Source organism: Columba livia, chromosome 10 (genome assembly GCF_036013475.1).
Source record: "Columba livia isolate bColLiv1 breed racing homer chromosome 10, bColLiv1.pat.W.v2, whole genome shotgun sequence".
NCBI lineage: Eukaryota > Metazoa > Chordata > Aves > Columbiformes > Columbidae > Columba > Columba livia.
The window spans coordinates 9,435,497-9,450,173 of NC_088611.1; the positions used below are offsets into that span (position 1 = coordinate 9,435,497).

At 34.6% G+C, this 14,677-nt stretch overlaps 1 protein-coding gene across 28 annotated transcripts in view; it reads right to left on the reverse strand.

Annotated features, from left to right (window-relative positions):
• The window catches only part of ERC2 (ELKS/RAB6-interacting/CAST family member 2), a 439,127-nt gene that overhangs the window by 110,511 nt on the left and 313,939 nt on the right, over window positions 1–14,677 (reverse strand). For all 28 annotated transcript variants that reach the window (XM_065074542.1, XM_065074533.1, XM_065074531.1 and 25 more), the window contains one exon: window positions 8,350–8,484. In XM_065074542.1, the coding sequence (XP_064930614.1) occupies window positions 8,350–8,484 (135 nt within the window). The remainder of the gene's footprint in view (window positions 1–8,349; window positions 8,485–14,677) is intronic.

Genomic DNA, 14,677 nt, shown 5'->3' on the forward strand with positions numbered 1-14,677 from the left:
GTGCTTTGAAATAATATGCTGAAATTCCTGTAAGGCATTTGATTACATGCCACAAGACACAGCATCAGCAAAATTAGCTCTATATAGAATGAATGTTGCTGGAGAAGGAAGGGGACCTGCAGATACAAAGACTGCTTGGAAAAGTTAATGTATTCGGGATTAGGTGAATAAATATTAACAGCCACATACATATATGACTGGAAGAATGTATACAGTGTCATCACTTGAAAACGTAGAGGGCAAATTTAGAAGACAGGAGACTGCATCTCAAATTGTTGATATCAAAAAGGGCTTTACAGATCATGGTGGAAGTGAGCATGTGGATATTTAATGGTGTAAATACTAACTCAGTGTTATAAGCTTTACAGGTTTTTCTGTATGGATAGGAGCAACTACCAAAAAGCCCTGGATAAAAAGCATATAAGAATCAAGATTGCAGTTTTCATTGGTTTTCTGCATAAACTATTCTATCAAGAAGCAAAGATTTGGTACCTCAATACAAATAGACAATGTAAAAGAATACAGAATTCTTCTACTGTTCTAAGACAAATGATGTTCATCACCTATTTTTTGCATTCTTGACATACTGTGAAGTGAAAAAAAAAGCTGCAGTTATGTCTTATCATTCATTAATATTGGATCAGGGGCTTCCAGAAGAATGCATAGTCTTTCATATCAGTGTGTATCCTACAGAATCATTAATCTATGGTTCTTTCAAACAATAAACTATAATCAAGCAATATTTGATTAATGTTTGTGTACATTAACTTCTTTTTAAACTTGGATCTTTCATTGGTTTATAGGGCCAAGAGCAGCAGTTCAATGACAAAAAATGCAGAGCAAAATCTCAATTATAGACAGGCAAAAAGGGGGGGAGATAAAAAAAAAAAAGAAAGCAACATTCAGGAAATACTATTTGAATTGATAAATTAGTGCACAGTCTTAATTATTATAAATTCAAAATATTTAAGATATTGAATGTCTTGTAATTTAAGACTGATATCGTAGTCTGTAATTTGGACACATATTTAAGTACAGTACAGTGGTATCATCTCAAGCACTATGAAAGCCTTTGTACACAGGCTATTTATAGATTATTAATTCATCGATTTTATCTTGACCTTTTGCTAGTTCTTTCTTTTTTTTCTGTGCTGCTACTTATCATATTCACTTAACATCTTAAAAAGAAATACCTGGTTTTACTAAATATGATTTACTCTTCTGATCCAATTGCCATGAAACATGCTAATAAAACCTCAAAAGTGGCTTCAAACTAGCAAGAGGAGGAACTTGAAGAACAGCACTTGGAAACACTACACACAGATGGAGAAAGCTTCTATAAAGATGTCTTCTGTTTTAATTATTTTAATAATCAGATGCCAGAAATTATAGGCCTATTTGTAACCATTCTGCATATAGCATACACTTGATTATTGGCCAATGTGAATTAGGTTATATTTGGTGGTGTGTTGCATCAGCAAAAGATCTATAGCCAGTACAACTGGTACTGAGATTTGGCATCTGCAAAATACACCTGTTTTAAGGGGGTATTCAGCATTAGTCTTGCTCTGTCTCTAAGACTGAATTCCCTTTAGCAATTTCACTGTTATGGGACCTCCTGGAATAAATTTTTCAGTTAAATTTAACCAAAAAGCAATTCAGTATGCCTACTCCTCCAACACCACTCCTGGATATGAACCATAGTGCAGTAAGTGGGAATGATCAGGAGATGTGATTTGGATTTGCACTCTTGATAAGAACTAAAACCCTAAAGTAGATGAAATCAAAGACTTAAAAATTCTGCATCAGTGTGAGGCCCACTGGTCTAGAAAAATCTGGTTACCTGAAGTGAAAATAGTGAATCTGACTCAAAAAAGAGACAGCAAATAATTCCATGAACCTGAAGTACCATGCATATGTCCCCCCACTTTTGTGGCGTGCAACTATAAAATCTATTCTTAAAAAAAACAACCAAACACAAAACCTTAATCTCCTTTTATGCAAAAGTTTTTACAACACAGGCAACATTAAAAACTTGATGAGTTAAGCTTTTCTGGCTCTCTTCCCACAACAGAAGACCCTTCCTGACAAGGCTCATCACATTTCCCTTTCATGTGCCAGCATGCTAAGAATTAATGTCTTAACTTGGGTTAAATAAATCTAGTGATAACCTGCTCATCTCTCGAACTAACTTTCTGATGACTGATTTACGCTACTCTCCTTATTATCTCTGGCTACTAATGGGTCATTAAACATGTAACTACTGGCTCTCAACTGTGAAACTGTCCTACTTAGAGCAAACAATTATATTAACAAATAATAACTTCCCCTTATGACACAGAAATCTAACTGCTAAGTAATGACATTTCTTTCAAATCAAGAACTTAGCCTAAAAATCAGAATCTTTCACAATTTAGAGAGACTTTTATCTGCTACTCAATATCTAGGAGCAAACACAGCTGAGGACTAATCTCACGGACTCTCCATACACAATCAACAATCATACACAATCAACAATCAACTATGGAAGAGTTTTGTGCATGAATGATTTGAAGAACTGAGCCTATAACTGGGAGGAGGAAAGACTAACAGTGAATTCATTTAAGACATTGGTGTGTAATGTTTCAGAAGGTCTTTATTTTATGTTACATTTGTATATTCAAAAAGTTGAATAAATCTTAAAAAATGCTTCAGCAATATGGATTTATGTCAGAGGTCTGCTTTCAAACCTATCCATAACAAAAGAGGTCACAAGTAACCATGCATCATCCAGTTACGAAATAGACCATAAAACCCATCTCACCATTTGTTCTATGTGTATATAGTTTGGTTAAAATCAAACATAAATACTGATGATCGGGGTAAATGGAAGGTTTTTTCTGACCACTTACTTTACAACACCCAGACTAGCATTAACATGAATAAGATGTTTCACCAGATACTCATGCATTCTAAAGCTTTATCTCTAGACGAAGCGGAAACCCAATGCTTCTTACAAGAAGCGGTCCGTGAAATCAGATTTGCAATGCAAAAATTTATGGTCCCCTTTGTAGTGAAAGCCTGTGACATGTTATCTCCCTTAAGTAACCAGTGCCAGATATGCAACTTTTGTTATCAAGTTACTGTCTCCCAGAAATGCATTTTTGGCTCTTTCAGCTGGTCTAAAGACCTATTTTAGACTATGATGGTGGCAGCTAATTTTTCTAGTATGAAATACAAGATAAATGTAAACTTCTATATAAGTGTTGTATATTCTAACACACACATTCACAGGAAGTGAGGGGGAGAGGTTTCTATAGCTAAACATGATCTCAAAAAATTCTTCCATATGTGGAAAAGACTGCAAAGCTAACATATAAATATAGATATATATAAATATACACACTGAGCAGTATGTATACATTTATATCACATTCATTAAACCTCAAAACATAAAATAAATTCATTTCTGTAAGCAAAGGAGAGGTATAACTTTTCAATGTACAAAATCCATCTCCTGGAAGTATTAGACAGCAAAACCTATTTTCTACTTCTTACTTTTAATACAGCTCCAGTTTAGCTGGTCTCTTACTCAAATTACAAATTTAATATAAGTTATATGAAAAATCATCTGGCTACAATATAATAACAATTAAGAGGGAGGAATAACAAAAACATTAACCAATATTGCAGACTTCTATTGGCTCTTACTTCAATGAAGAATCTTCAGTAGAGCACAATGTCTGTAACTGTAGATTGGCAGTATACCAAAATCAAGAACTAGAACATCCCTGAAAAATAAATTCAAACTCAGAGCAGACTCCTACAGATTTCAAGACTCTTTCTTTTTTTACATCAAAGTACAATGTAATCTACGGTGAAACTGAGGTTTGAATCCAATCATGTTATCCTCAAAATCTGGGCAAGCCTCTGTGGAAGGCTATTTAAGCTTTAAGGTAGACAGAAATACCTAGATAGATGTCAGAGGCAGGAAAAAAACATAATCTCTGTACTAAAATAAGTACATGATAATACTTACTGACTTTTGGGAAACGCTTAGACAGAAATTATATCCTCCAGAAGATAAGTATTTACCATTCAGTAGTGCGTTTATAGTAAACAATATACCTATGATAACTACATACTATTTAATCAGAAAATTGACTTTTTAATTGTGACCATGATACAAATGGGATTTTATTACATTCAGTTCAACAAGTCTGAACAATACGTGATATGAATCACGAGTTCTTTGTTCTCAAATATGAGAGAATATGGGAGAATATGTGTAGCAAAGACAAAAAATCAGAGGAAACATTAAAAAATATGAAACCATTTATATGACTCATTTGCACTGCACTCCTGAGATCTCAAAACACTAATTAATTCAGCACAATACTAGTTATTTACAATGGATATGCCTGGGATTGTTTATACTGAATGTACTGACAAGCAAACCTTGCCCTGCCCAAATTCCTAAATTAAAGAAATCCATGTGACTCCAATGAGCTTAGTGCAGGCTCAGCCCATCACTAATGCCATTGCGTGTTTCCTTGCAGCTCGAGGCACCAGCAGAACAAGTTCACATGCATTTAGTGAACAGACAAGAGCAGGCTCACACCTGCCCAAATACAACGTGTAAACACACAGGATAAAGAAACACACACAATATTAAACAAAATCTGGGTCAGGGAGGGAGCCAATAAATTCAATTTCCTGCATTAAACAGCTCTACCATATCACTTCTTTTATATATTAAAATGTCACGGGTGCTTTGGGTTTTTCCCTTAATTTTGTTTCTTCTTCCCTGAACAACTAAATTACAGAGTTTTAATGTTGCAGAAAACTCCCAAGCATGACGTTTCAGTTTTCCAGACACTAAACTTCTATTTACAATAACTTCATACTCACGGTCTAAAGAAATTAGAAGAATTTCACACTTTAAAAATAACCATAGTTATTTGCATAAGTTAAAATAATGTTTTGTTTTAAGTTTGTCCTCCAAGTTGTGCTTTTCAGTTTTGTGGGGTTTTTTTAAAGACAAATCCCTGTTTCAATATTCTTGAGGCCTATTCAGGACTTTGAGGTTGGCAATTTTCCAGTATGGCCACAGAATATAAGGCACTGTGCTAGCAGCCAGAGCTGCCAAAATGCACAAAATGCACTTCTTTCCCCTAAAATTACATATGGATCAACACAGTGATTTGCAGATCAGAATCCAGACACTAAAATAATAATAGTTGTTTGACCGTCCTGTGGTTCCGATTTCAAGGTTATCCACCTCAAACAAAATCCCATCTGACCTTTTCAGAGTTTTTCACATATCATCTTTTGGCAATGCCAAGGATGTTTAGTGGTTCCAGCTGATGAACAAAGACCTGTTGCCAAGACAAGTCACCACATGGTCTCCTTCAAAAAGCTATTTTTTAGTGGTATACTCCTACTTCACAACAGTCAGATTGTTGTCAAGTTTCATGCATCATTGCATGTGATTCCTTTTCTCAAATGAATGACTTTACCAGCACACTTTAAATAATGTTTTAAAATGACTCCTAATTAACACTAAGACAGCTATCAGATAGTTCTTTAAAAGCTGCCTTTCTGACTGGATAGTAGCTTCATAGATACAGACTGCCTCATCACTGTTCTAATAAAGGGGACTTTTCCTTTAGGTAAGAAGATAGTTGAGAAACCTTGAGCTACCTTCCAGGCCTCTTTCATAAGATTTCAGATTAATGGAAAACTTGTGACAAGTTTGTGACACAGTATTTCTTAACACCACCACCTTGTAGAAGGGCCATTAAAAATGTTCTAAATAAAAACAAAATTTCTATGTAGTCAGCCCAGATTAAAAGATGTAAAGGGACATGCTACGTGCTTACGACACCATATGATACTCCATCCTCAATTACAGCTTCTAAAAATATGGCCAACTTTGTGGAAAACAACCAGCTCCTGCAGTCTTATGACACACCCTGTGACATTAATATTTTTTTAAAAGATTATTTTTTAAGATAATATAATCTCTCATCATAAAACAAAAAATTTGTAGCCTTGGTTACCATGAACTAGAGCATTCAACTTTGATTCAGCTACAGCTTTGGGAATTCAGAAGACTCTTATCAGATGAGAAACACCTTACATTTTATGTCTTTAGACAACTCCACTACTACGGGAAGTAAGAAGATTTGATAGTTGTGATAACTACCATGACTGGCAATAAAGTGTGGAAATTCTTTGGATATTATACCTTCAGTTTTCCACTGTATGGATGCAGAATCAAGTTTTTCCATATGCCCTCCCAAACAGCATTAATTTCCTACTAAGAATGTCAAACTAACTTAAGTAAAACCTACTCTAAGCCCAATGCACCAACATAAGACAAAATAAAGCTATTACCAAGTGCAACAGATATTCATCTAACTTGTTAAAAATCTCCAAGAAAGGAGCTTCCATCACACTAATATGCAAGAATGTTCACATTTTCTTTCCCATTACAGATTCATTAAACACATAGTGAAAAAGGTTTTTTTTAATAACTAACCTAGTTATTCTTGGTAAAAATTAAATTTACCACTCCTATTCTTTCTCCAGTGGGCACTGGAATACAATTGATCATCATCTTCTTTACAACAACATTTTATGTATTAAAAGACTTATGTCTCACCCTTAGTACTTTCTAGACTAAACAAACCCAGTTCTTTAAGCCTTCCTCGCAGATCATGTTCTCTAAAACTCGTATCATTCTTGTTGCTCTCCTTTTGTCCCTTTCCAATTTTTCTATTATAAAGCATGATCAAAACTGTATACAGCTTCTCAGATAAGGTCTCACCAGGGCTCAAAAGAACAGAATAATTTGTTCCTGCTTCTTTTCCAGCATTACATCCATCCCAGAATTAGAACCAACTTCATAGCAATGGTACTCCATTGTTGCCATGTATTATGTGCAATCCAGATTCCTTTTTCCATGCTATTGCCTCATCAGTGACTATTAAATGTGACTCGTAAATCGATGTGTTTTTGCTGAATTTCACATTCCTTATTCTAGACTATCTCTCCAGTTTATTGAGACTGGATCAGCTTATGGAACAGTTTAATTGCTCATACCACACCTGCGGTTTCTCGTAGCTTGATTCATTATCAACAATATTTAAGTTTTATTTCTATTTCATCACTGAAATAATTTATTAAAAAATACTCCACAGAAGCAGATAGAGAACAGACCTCTTTGTAACACTGCTGTAAATGTCTCTCCTGTCTGACAGTGAGTAATGGAAAATTTGTCCGTAGCAGTTGCACAACACCCTCATGGTCATTTCCTACTTAATTTAATTAAAATAGTATTATTTATAGTTGCAGCTTTTATTCTTGTAATGCATTTTACATTATATGCTAATTACAATACAAATTAATGTATTTACTTGTATGTTACAAATATATGGTGGGACACTATTCAAGGCCCTATGAATTCAAAGTATGCCACAGCTACCACTTTGTTCTTAAGCTGTAAAGCCAGTTATGCTATCAAACAAAATCAGATTTGTCCTTAAGAAATGCAAGCAGATTAAAAATAGGATGTGTATGCTATGTCTAGACCTGCATTCTGTTTTAAAGAGAAGCCCGAAACTGTCACCTAGGAAAGACTGCAAAAATAAACTGAATACATAGTGATAAACAATTTCATATCTTCCAGAATGTAACATAAAAATAGTTTCTCTGCGCTAGGATGGGAACTACCAGCTGATCATTAGGAAAACAGGATGAGGATGAAGCAAATATACAAACTGAGATGGATAGATAGATAACATCATACTGTCTGACACACATATCAAGCTCGTGAAAATGAATAGTAGAAAGACCACCGGCTTTCTATTGATTCACTGATTAATAACTTAATCCATAAATTTTCAGGGTCTGAAATAAAGTTACTCATAAATCCCCCAATATTATATTTATAAAGAGGAGAACAGTGTTTGCCTTCCTTGAGCCTCCGAGGATCCCCTATATCATAGGAGACAGCGCTTTGAGCGTAATCATAAATAGTTCAGAATAAAACTGACAACACAAGTACTAGTAAATACTAGTAAAACAGCTTGTATTTCATGTGCTCTGTCTTTAATAATGTACTCATTTCCAACATTCATATAATTTCTTAAGTTCTTGAAAATGTTGTGATACAGATTTTCATTATTCTTTTAATCTGTTCTCTTTCCTGCATAAGCTGTTATTGTGCATTGAAAAGCACCTTTATCACTAGATGTTAGCTTTCTTACATTGTCTTGCTTATTATTCCTTTGGAATATTTATTTTATATTGAAATATAAAAGTAGTAAATTTATAAAACTGAAGGTGAATAGAGAGGTGACTAACCTGATCTGGAGACGGTCTGTGGTTGGAGTGTTGTGGCCTCCCAGGAGATCGATGGTGGTGGTGGTGGTGATGGTGGTGGTAGTGATGATGGTCATCGTCGTAGTTATCTGCCATCAGTTTCATTCTGTTTTGTGTCTGTTTAAGATGTAAAGTGAGACAATTCTATTACATGCTGGAACAGATTACACTAACACTGTTTTAAGATGATCTTAGCTTCTTTTAGCTCCTTTTTTTCTTTTTCTTTTTTTTTTCTTGTAGCCGTAAGGATCTAACAATAGAAGTCTGGACTGCTCGCTCACAAAGGAAATAGAAATAGAAAAAGATAACGAAGTATGTGAACACATCTTCTGTCTCAGTTTTTGCATGAGTAAAATTCCAAAAAGAAGTCAGAAAAGGATAAGATCAAGGATGCTGAGTTTGAAGGGTGTCAGCAAAGGTATTCAGCTTTTCAAAATTTACTATTTTAGAACAGTTTCTTATTTTTCCCAGTCTATTATTATGTCTTCCCAATTTACCTGTAAAATCTCACTGAAAGGAATATTAAATGTACTTCAAATATTTACAGTTAGCTACTGAGACTTGTCGACAACAATCATTAATAGTTATGCTAAAAACTTGGTTTTGGCTTAACTATCTTAATTTTACACCAGGATCACCCTGCTAAACAGCAAGCTAAAAGAATCTGAAAACTAACTGATACAGACACAGGCGCTTAGGGAAATAAGTGATTATGGAACCTGACACATGTTACTGAATGCAAGAAACTCTTAGATATAGATCTTGAAAAAAAAGATCAACACTTCAGCTACTGCTGTGTACAGATAATAAAATGTCACCATGAGATAACAAGATATATCACTGCTCTTTATCGTTATTGCAATTATTCCACCGTGTGAAATATATAGACCGGAATAATTCAAACCTTGCTCATAATACCAAAAATATCTTACAACCAATTGCCCAACACCAGTGGATCCAGTACTGATTTTTTTCTGTTGGTAGGACTGAAGGCTGTCTCAGGCAAACTTCTTAAACTGTAATCAAGTTTTCCTTATTTTTGAACTAACAAAACCCAGAAGAAAATGCTGTCAACTCTGAGAGACCTCTTCCAAAATTAGAATAATCAATTGGAGACATATACAAGTAATATAATGCAGATGACGACAGAAAAGATAGCAGTCTTAACACATTTAATGTCATCTTCAAAAATTTCACCTGAAACCTAATAGGAGAAAGTTTGTTAATGAAGGAACATTATCTATTTTGTGTCAGTTCTCTATGTGGATGTCATTTGAGTTGGTTAAGCGCAAAATGTCTACTTTGCAAATGGACACTTTTGGTGAACAGAAAAGATAACAAACTGAAATCAGTTGCAAAAAGCCACAGTTCAGTTCTACCCATGCTTCAAGGTAACAGGATTCATGGTAACTCCAGTGACAATTCTGGCTGAACATGTTGCCCCAGGACTTTGTCCAAACTAATGAGTTCTAAAGGACCAATTTAAACAGATTAATTTAAACGCAACTCATCTCTTCAGACTCTTTCTGAGTATCTCTATAGCAGTAAAAGAGCATCTTCTCAGTATGTTACAGAATAAATGCCCTCTGCAGGTCAAGTGGCGGATTCCTTTGAACACGAATTGCACTGGCACGATATGGTATCATTGCACATTTTTTAACACTGTTTTCTGCACATTTTGAATCATTTCATTTTCTCCATCCTAGGTAAGAAGATGGAAGCATACAGTTGTATGAGTTTCTACCAGTTCTACCAAAAGACCAACACAATCAGAATCATCATGGTTGGTCTGTTTGTCTTTAGATTCAAAGAGGAAAGCCTTTTGAACAAAGGAGCGGAAAAGCTGGAGAATTAATAGACAAATAATAACCCACTTACTGTAAACACTGTAATATCCCGCCTCTTTGGGGAAGCTCCTAATATTTTATTAGTTTATTTTCTTATCAATGAACAGCCTTAAATTTCCTACCTTTCAACTGTATTCCATAAAAGAATGCAAAAGTTAAACAAGATGATATATGCAATGCTAAAAGTGTCCCTTGTAATGAGGTGTTGGGGATTAGACATGTCATGGGATAAGAACTGTAAATGAATGATGTCATCTTTCTAATTTGGTGCTGAAATATAAATAAACTACTTCTAATGTTTCTTCCGTTTGGATGCCAGATTGCAGCAAAATGTGCACAAAGAAATGTTAATGCTGTAGTAGGCTTCCTTCAGTGTGCCTGTTTCAGAAGCAAAATACATAAACGTCAAATGAGAATTTCTTTTCCACTCAAGTGATCACTAAACCATCCAACTTGTAGATGACTTATGATTGTCATTAATTCCTTAAAATTATGCTAAATATTTTGCATAACGTTATTTTTTTAAAGCTTTTGTTTTTATTTGTTAACTCTTCACAATAACTACCATGATTTTGAGGTTCTGTTTATCTTTGCTTTAGGTACTGTCACAGTGCTATACTTCCACATTGAAGTGTGTTTTCCAGGAATGCTTAGTTTTGACTTAAGAAGTAAAAAACATGGTATGATTGCAAACCTTTAAAAGCAGGACTTTTGAGGAGCATGAACAGGAGGATTTCTGGAGGAGGAACAAAAGTACAGCCATCCAGAGGAACAATACAATCTTTTTCAGGTCTTTCTAAACAAAAATGTGTAACATTACCTCTGTTTGCTTCCCTTGCTAATTCTTAATCTTAAGTAGGCTTCAAAATGCCAGGTACATTTTTATTTGAGGAAGAAATTAATGAACCACATTGGAATCCATTCAGGACCCCAGAGCTTCACATGCCTACACTTACATACAAGCACGTTCACAAACACACAGAAAGGTGAGCAAATTTTGGCACAATGGTTTCTCAGACTGTAAATCCTCATGGTCTGGGTCCCATATCAATACATTGAGACACTGCTTCAGTACTGATTGTGAGGGGAAAAATGCCACCTCCTGACTTGGCAACACCATCACGTCTTGCAACATCTTCAGCACACTTGAAAATTTCCTATTCAAGAACATCCAAGACTTTTTCTCATTATACTTTTGAAAGAACAATATGAGTTTTCTGGCTGATTGGGAAACTCAGTCTTGGAATGCATAATATATTAAAATTAAAGTAATGATTGTACCTGCATTTAAAATGTACCTTATCCAGTTTTGCATCATATGTTACTCTGCACAAGGTAACCCATATCTGATATATTTATATTATACAATTCAAAATTTTATTTACATTTTCCTCTAAAAACCAATATTATTTATGCGGTTGTCCTGAAAACAGGGTTTCTCAATATTTACATAGCCAAAGCTCTGACAACAAAATTATCATACCAATGATTGTTTTTGAAAATGTTCAGTGAATGCCAGGCCCACACTTGAGAAGGAGCAGGTTTTATTTTGGAAAGAAAAAAGATGTTAACTTGTAAAATGTAGCAATTAACTGCATCTCCTACAAACCATGTATAGCCTTATTAGTTTAGCCTAAACAGTTACCTCAGATTTTTTTGCTTTAAATTTATCGACTACATTCAATAAATACTGCAACCATTTTGAAATAAAGGAATGATAGAGAAATTAAAAGCAGCTTAAATCTATGTGCACAGGTATATTAACCCTTAGGGCTTGAAACAGTTGTCTTTGATCATTCAATATCACTATTTGCTAAGCTGTCAAGGTCGTGAATGGTATGCGTAACTGAATTTTTAACCCACTTACCAAAGAATTTATGATCTAGCACAGTAAGAGAACTGACAGATATTTCTTGTCCTCCTAAAATTATGTTGAGTTTAAGTAAGGATCTACTGAAGTGAAATGAAAGTCTTTGATTGACTGGTAACAGACTAAATAGCTTAACAGCAATCTGTAACTGTAAAACTGTAATATTAAAACTGTCTTTTAAAAAATATTTTAGCAAGGTGGCAAGAGGGAACTATGCTTTTGATCTGTCATCTGGATCAAGTTAACAAAACTCTCATGAATGAGGTTCAAATGAGGAAAAATAGTAAGATTTGTTGCTCTGGGATATAGGTGTAATACCATTCAATAGCTATTACTTTTGATTTTCTTCTCAATCTCTCTTCACTAAATGGAATTTGAAACATTTCTAGAATATTCAATTTCAATAGGGTAGGATTTTTCCCTATATAATATGGAAGTGAGGCAGATATGAGGTCTACAAACTAACCTGGAGATATCCTGTGGTTTAATTATTAAAACAGGGAATTTAAAATCTAGAAACTCACAGAGGTTTCATTCTGCTTAGAGATTTTTGAGCACTGGTTCACTAGTTACCTAGCTGAAGCAAAAAAAAAAAAACAAAGAAAAAGATAATTCCAAGACTATTATTACCCTGAGACTGCTCTAAATTGCTTTTAATGGTAGCACACTTCTTGAATCAACATGGCTAAATGAGACAAACTGTTATATCCACCAACTATGGTTTTGACAGAAGGACTTGTGTCATTTTTCTGCAAGTTGAAGCGTCTGTTAATTGGTCATTGCTTTGAAGAATCTTTTGCCAACACTAGAACTGCATGGAAGAAATAGACTTCAGTATTTTTCAATATACTTGAAAGTACTCAAGAGCTTGTATTACTTCATGCTAATTATTCAGGGCACTTCTAACAGCATAATGCTAGCAATATAATGCTAATTATTTCCAAAATAAATTATTCTCTTATCTTAAATAATTAGAAATACATTGTAATATTCAATTCATGCTTTTTTGTTGTTTACGCAGTGAGTTTTTAGACACAAAAGAAATTCCAATAGAAAAACCCCTGAAGTTACAAAGACTATAAGTTTGCAAGCACTCATCAGCAATTAAAAGATAACAAAAAAATTACAGCACGGTAACTAACCAGGAACTCCAGATGCTAAGTATCTATCATAATCACAACCGTATGGGTGTTGGAATGCATCACTAAGGGGTAGAGTTATGTTTTACTGAGTGCTTTAATTATGCATTTTCTTTTTATAACATCCCTGTAATGTAATCCGTTCTTATATTCCTACTGCTAACTATATTTTAACATGTGCTTTGCTGCTTTGTTTCCCACCTCCGTTGAAGAACATATTTTTTTCCCCTGTTAAAATTCCAAACGGGATAATAAGCATGTTTTCCTGTTATAGTGTATGACTTGTCCTGGAAAGTGTGAGAGACAGGATGCATGCAGGCTAAAAGTGTATGTGATAGCTTATTGGAGAAAAGCTTGGCTACTCCTCATTTAACTCTTTTTCTCTTTTACCTCATTAATGATACAACTGTTGCATATGAAGTACAGACCACAGTAAAGTTTTCATGGTAAAAAAAGCATATACATTTTTTCTTTTTTCTTCCATATCTAGTCATATATTAAACTTAATCCATATGTTTTACATTAAAATCTTACAGTTCCTATCATTTGTAACACACATCTAACCAGAACACTCATTATTCAGGCCCTATCTGCCCTACCTAGTTTCACAGGACAGAGAACAGGGACTAAGAAACAGTACTGAGTAGCTTCCAAATTTTCATGAAATCCAACCTTTCTCCCAGGTGAAATATAAAAGCAACTACTGTTCAAATTAGATACTCTGACTCCTGTGCAGCAATGGAAAGCAGCCTCCGACACAGGTATTTTCAAATACTTGGATCTGATAATTTACTGTTGAACTAGGCATATATGTTTTCCATACAATTGAGGGCTTTTCTTTTAATTGAAGTACTATTTAACTATATATTAATAACCATTACACCTGCTGCTTCGTAAGATTATAAAATACGACTGACTTATCCTGAAAGAAGATAGAGCTCATAGTAAGTCTCCCTCCTCATGAACTGAAGGATAACAGTCTCACAAACACCAGCTGGGGTATTAGACACTTGGCAGACAGAGACAGGCAGCAGTTCCAAGCGCCAAGCAGACACTTACCTGAAGTACTAAGGCCAAATTTCAACTTTCCTGACACTGGTAACTGAACAAAGTTATGTTGATTTGAACACAGTCCATCTGAATTTTTAGTTGTGGTCTCTGCATTTAGAGTTGTGTTTTTGAAGTCTTTTTAAGTTTTGTGAATTAAAAGTATGGCTTGAAGCACAGGAAATATCTTGTAATAATACAGCATACTCAGTAATGTATAGGCTAAAGTCATGCTAAAAGTATTTGTCTGAGTCCTACTACTAAACTTGGTAATTACACAGAAGTATGTAAGAACATAGACACAAAGAAGTGGGTTAAAAAGCATAATTAAAGCTCTGAAACAGTAGCTGCCTGAGGACATCTCAGGCCAGGTCCTACTAAATGCAGACAAGCCACATAAGAAGGTA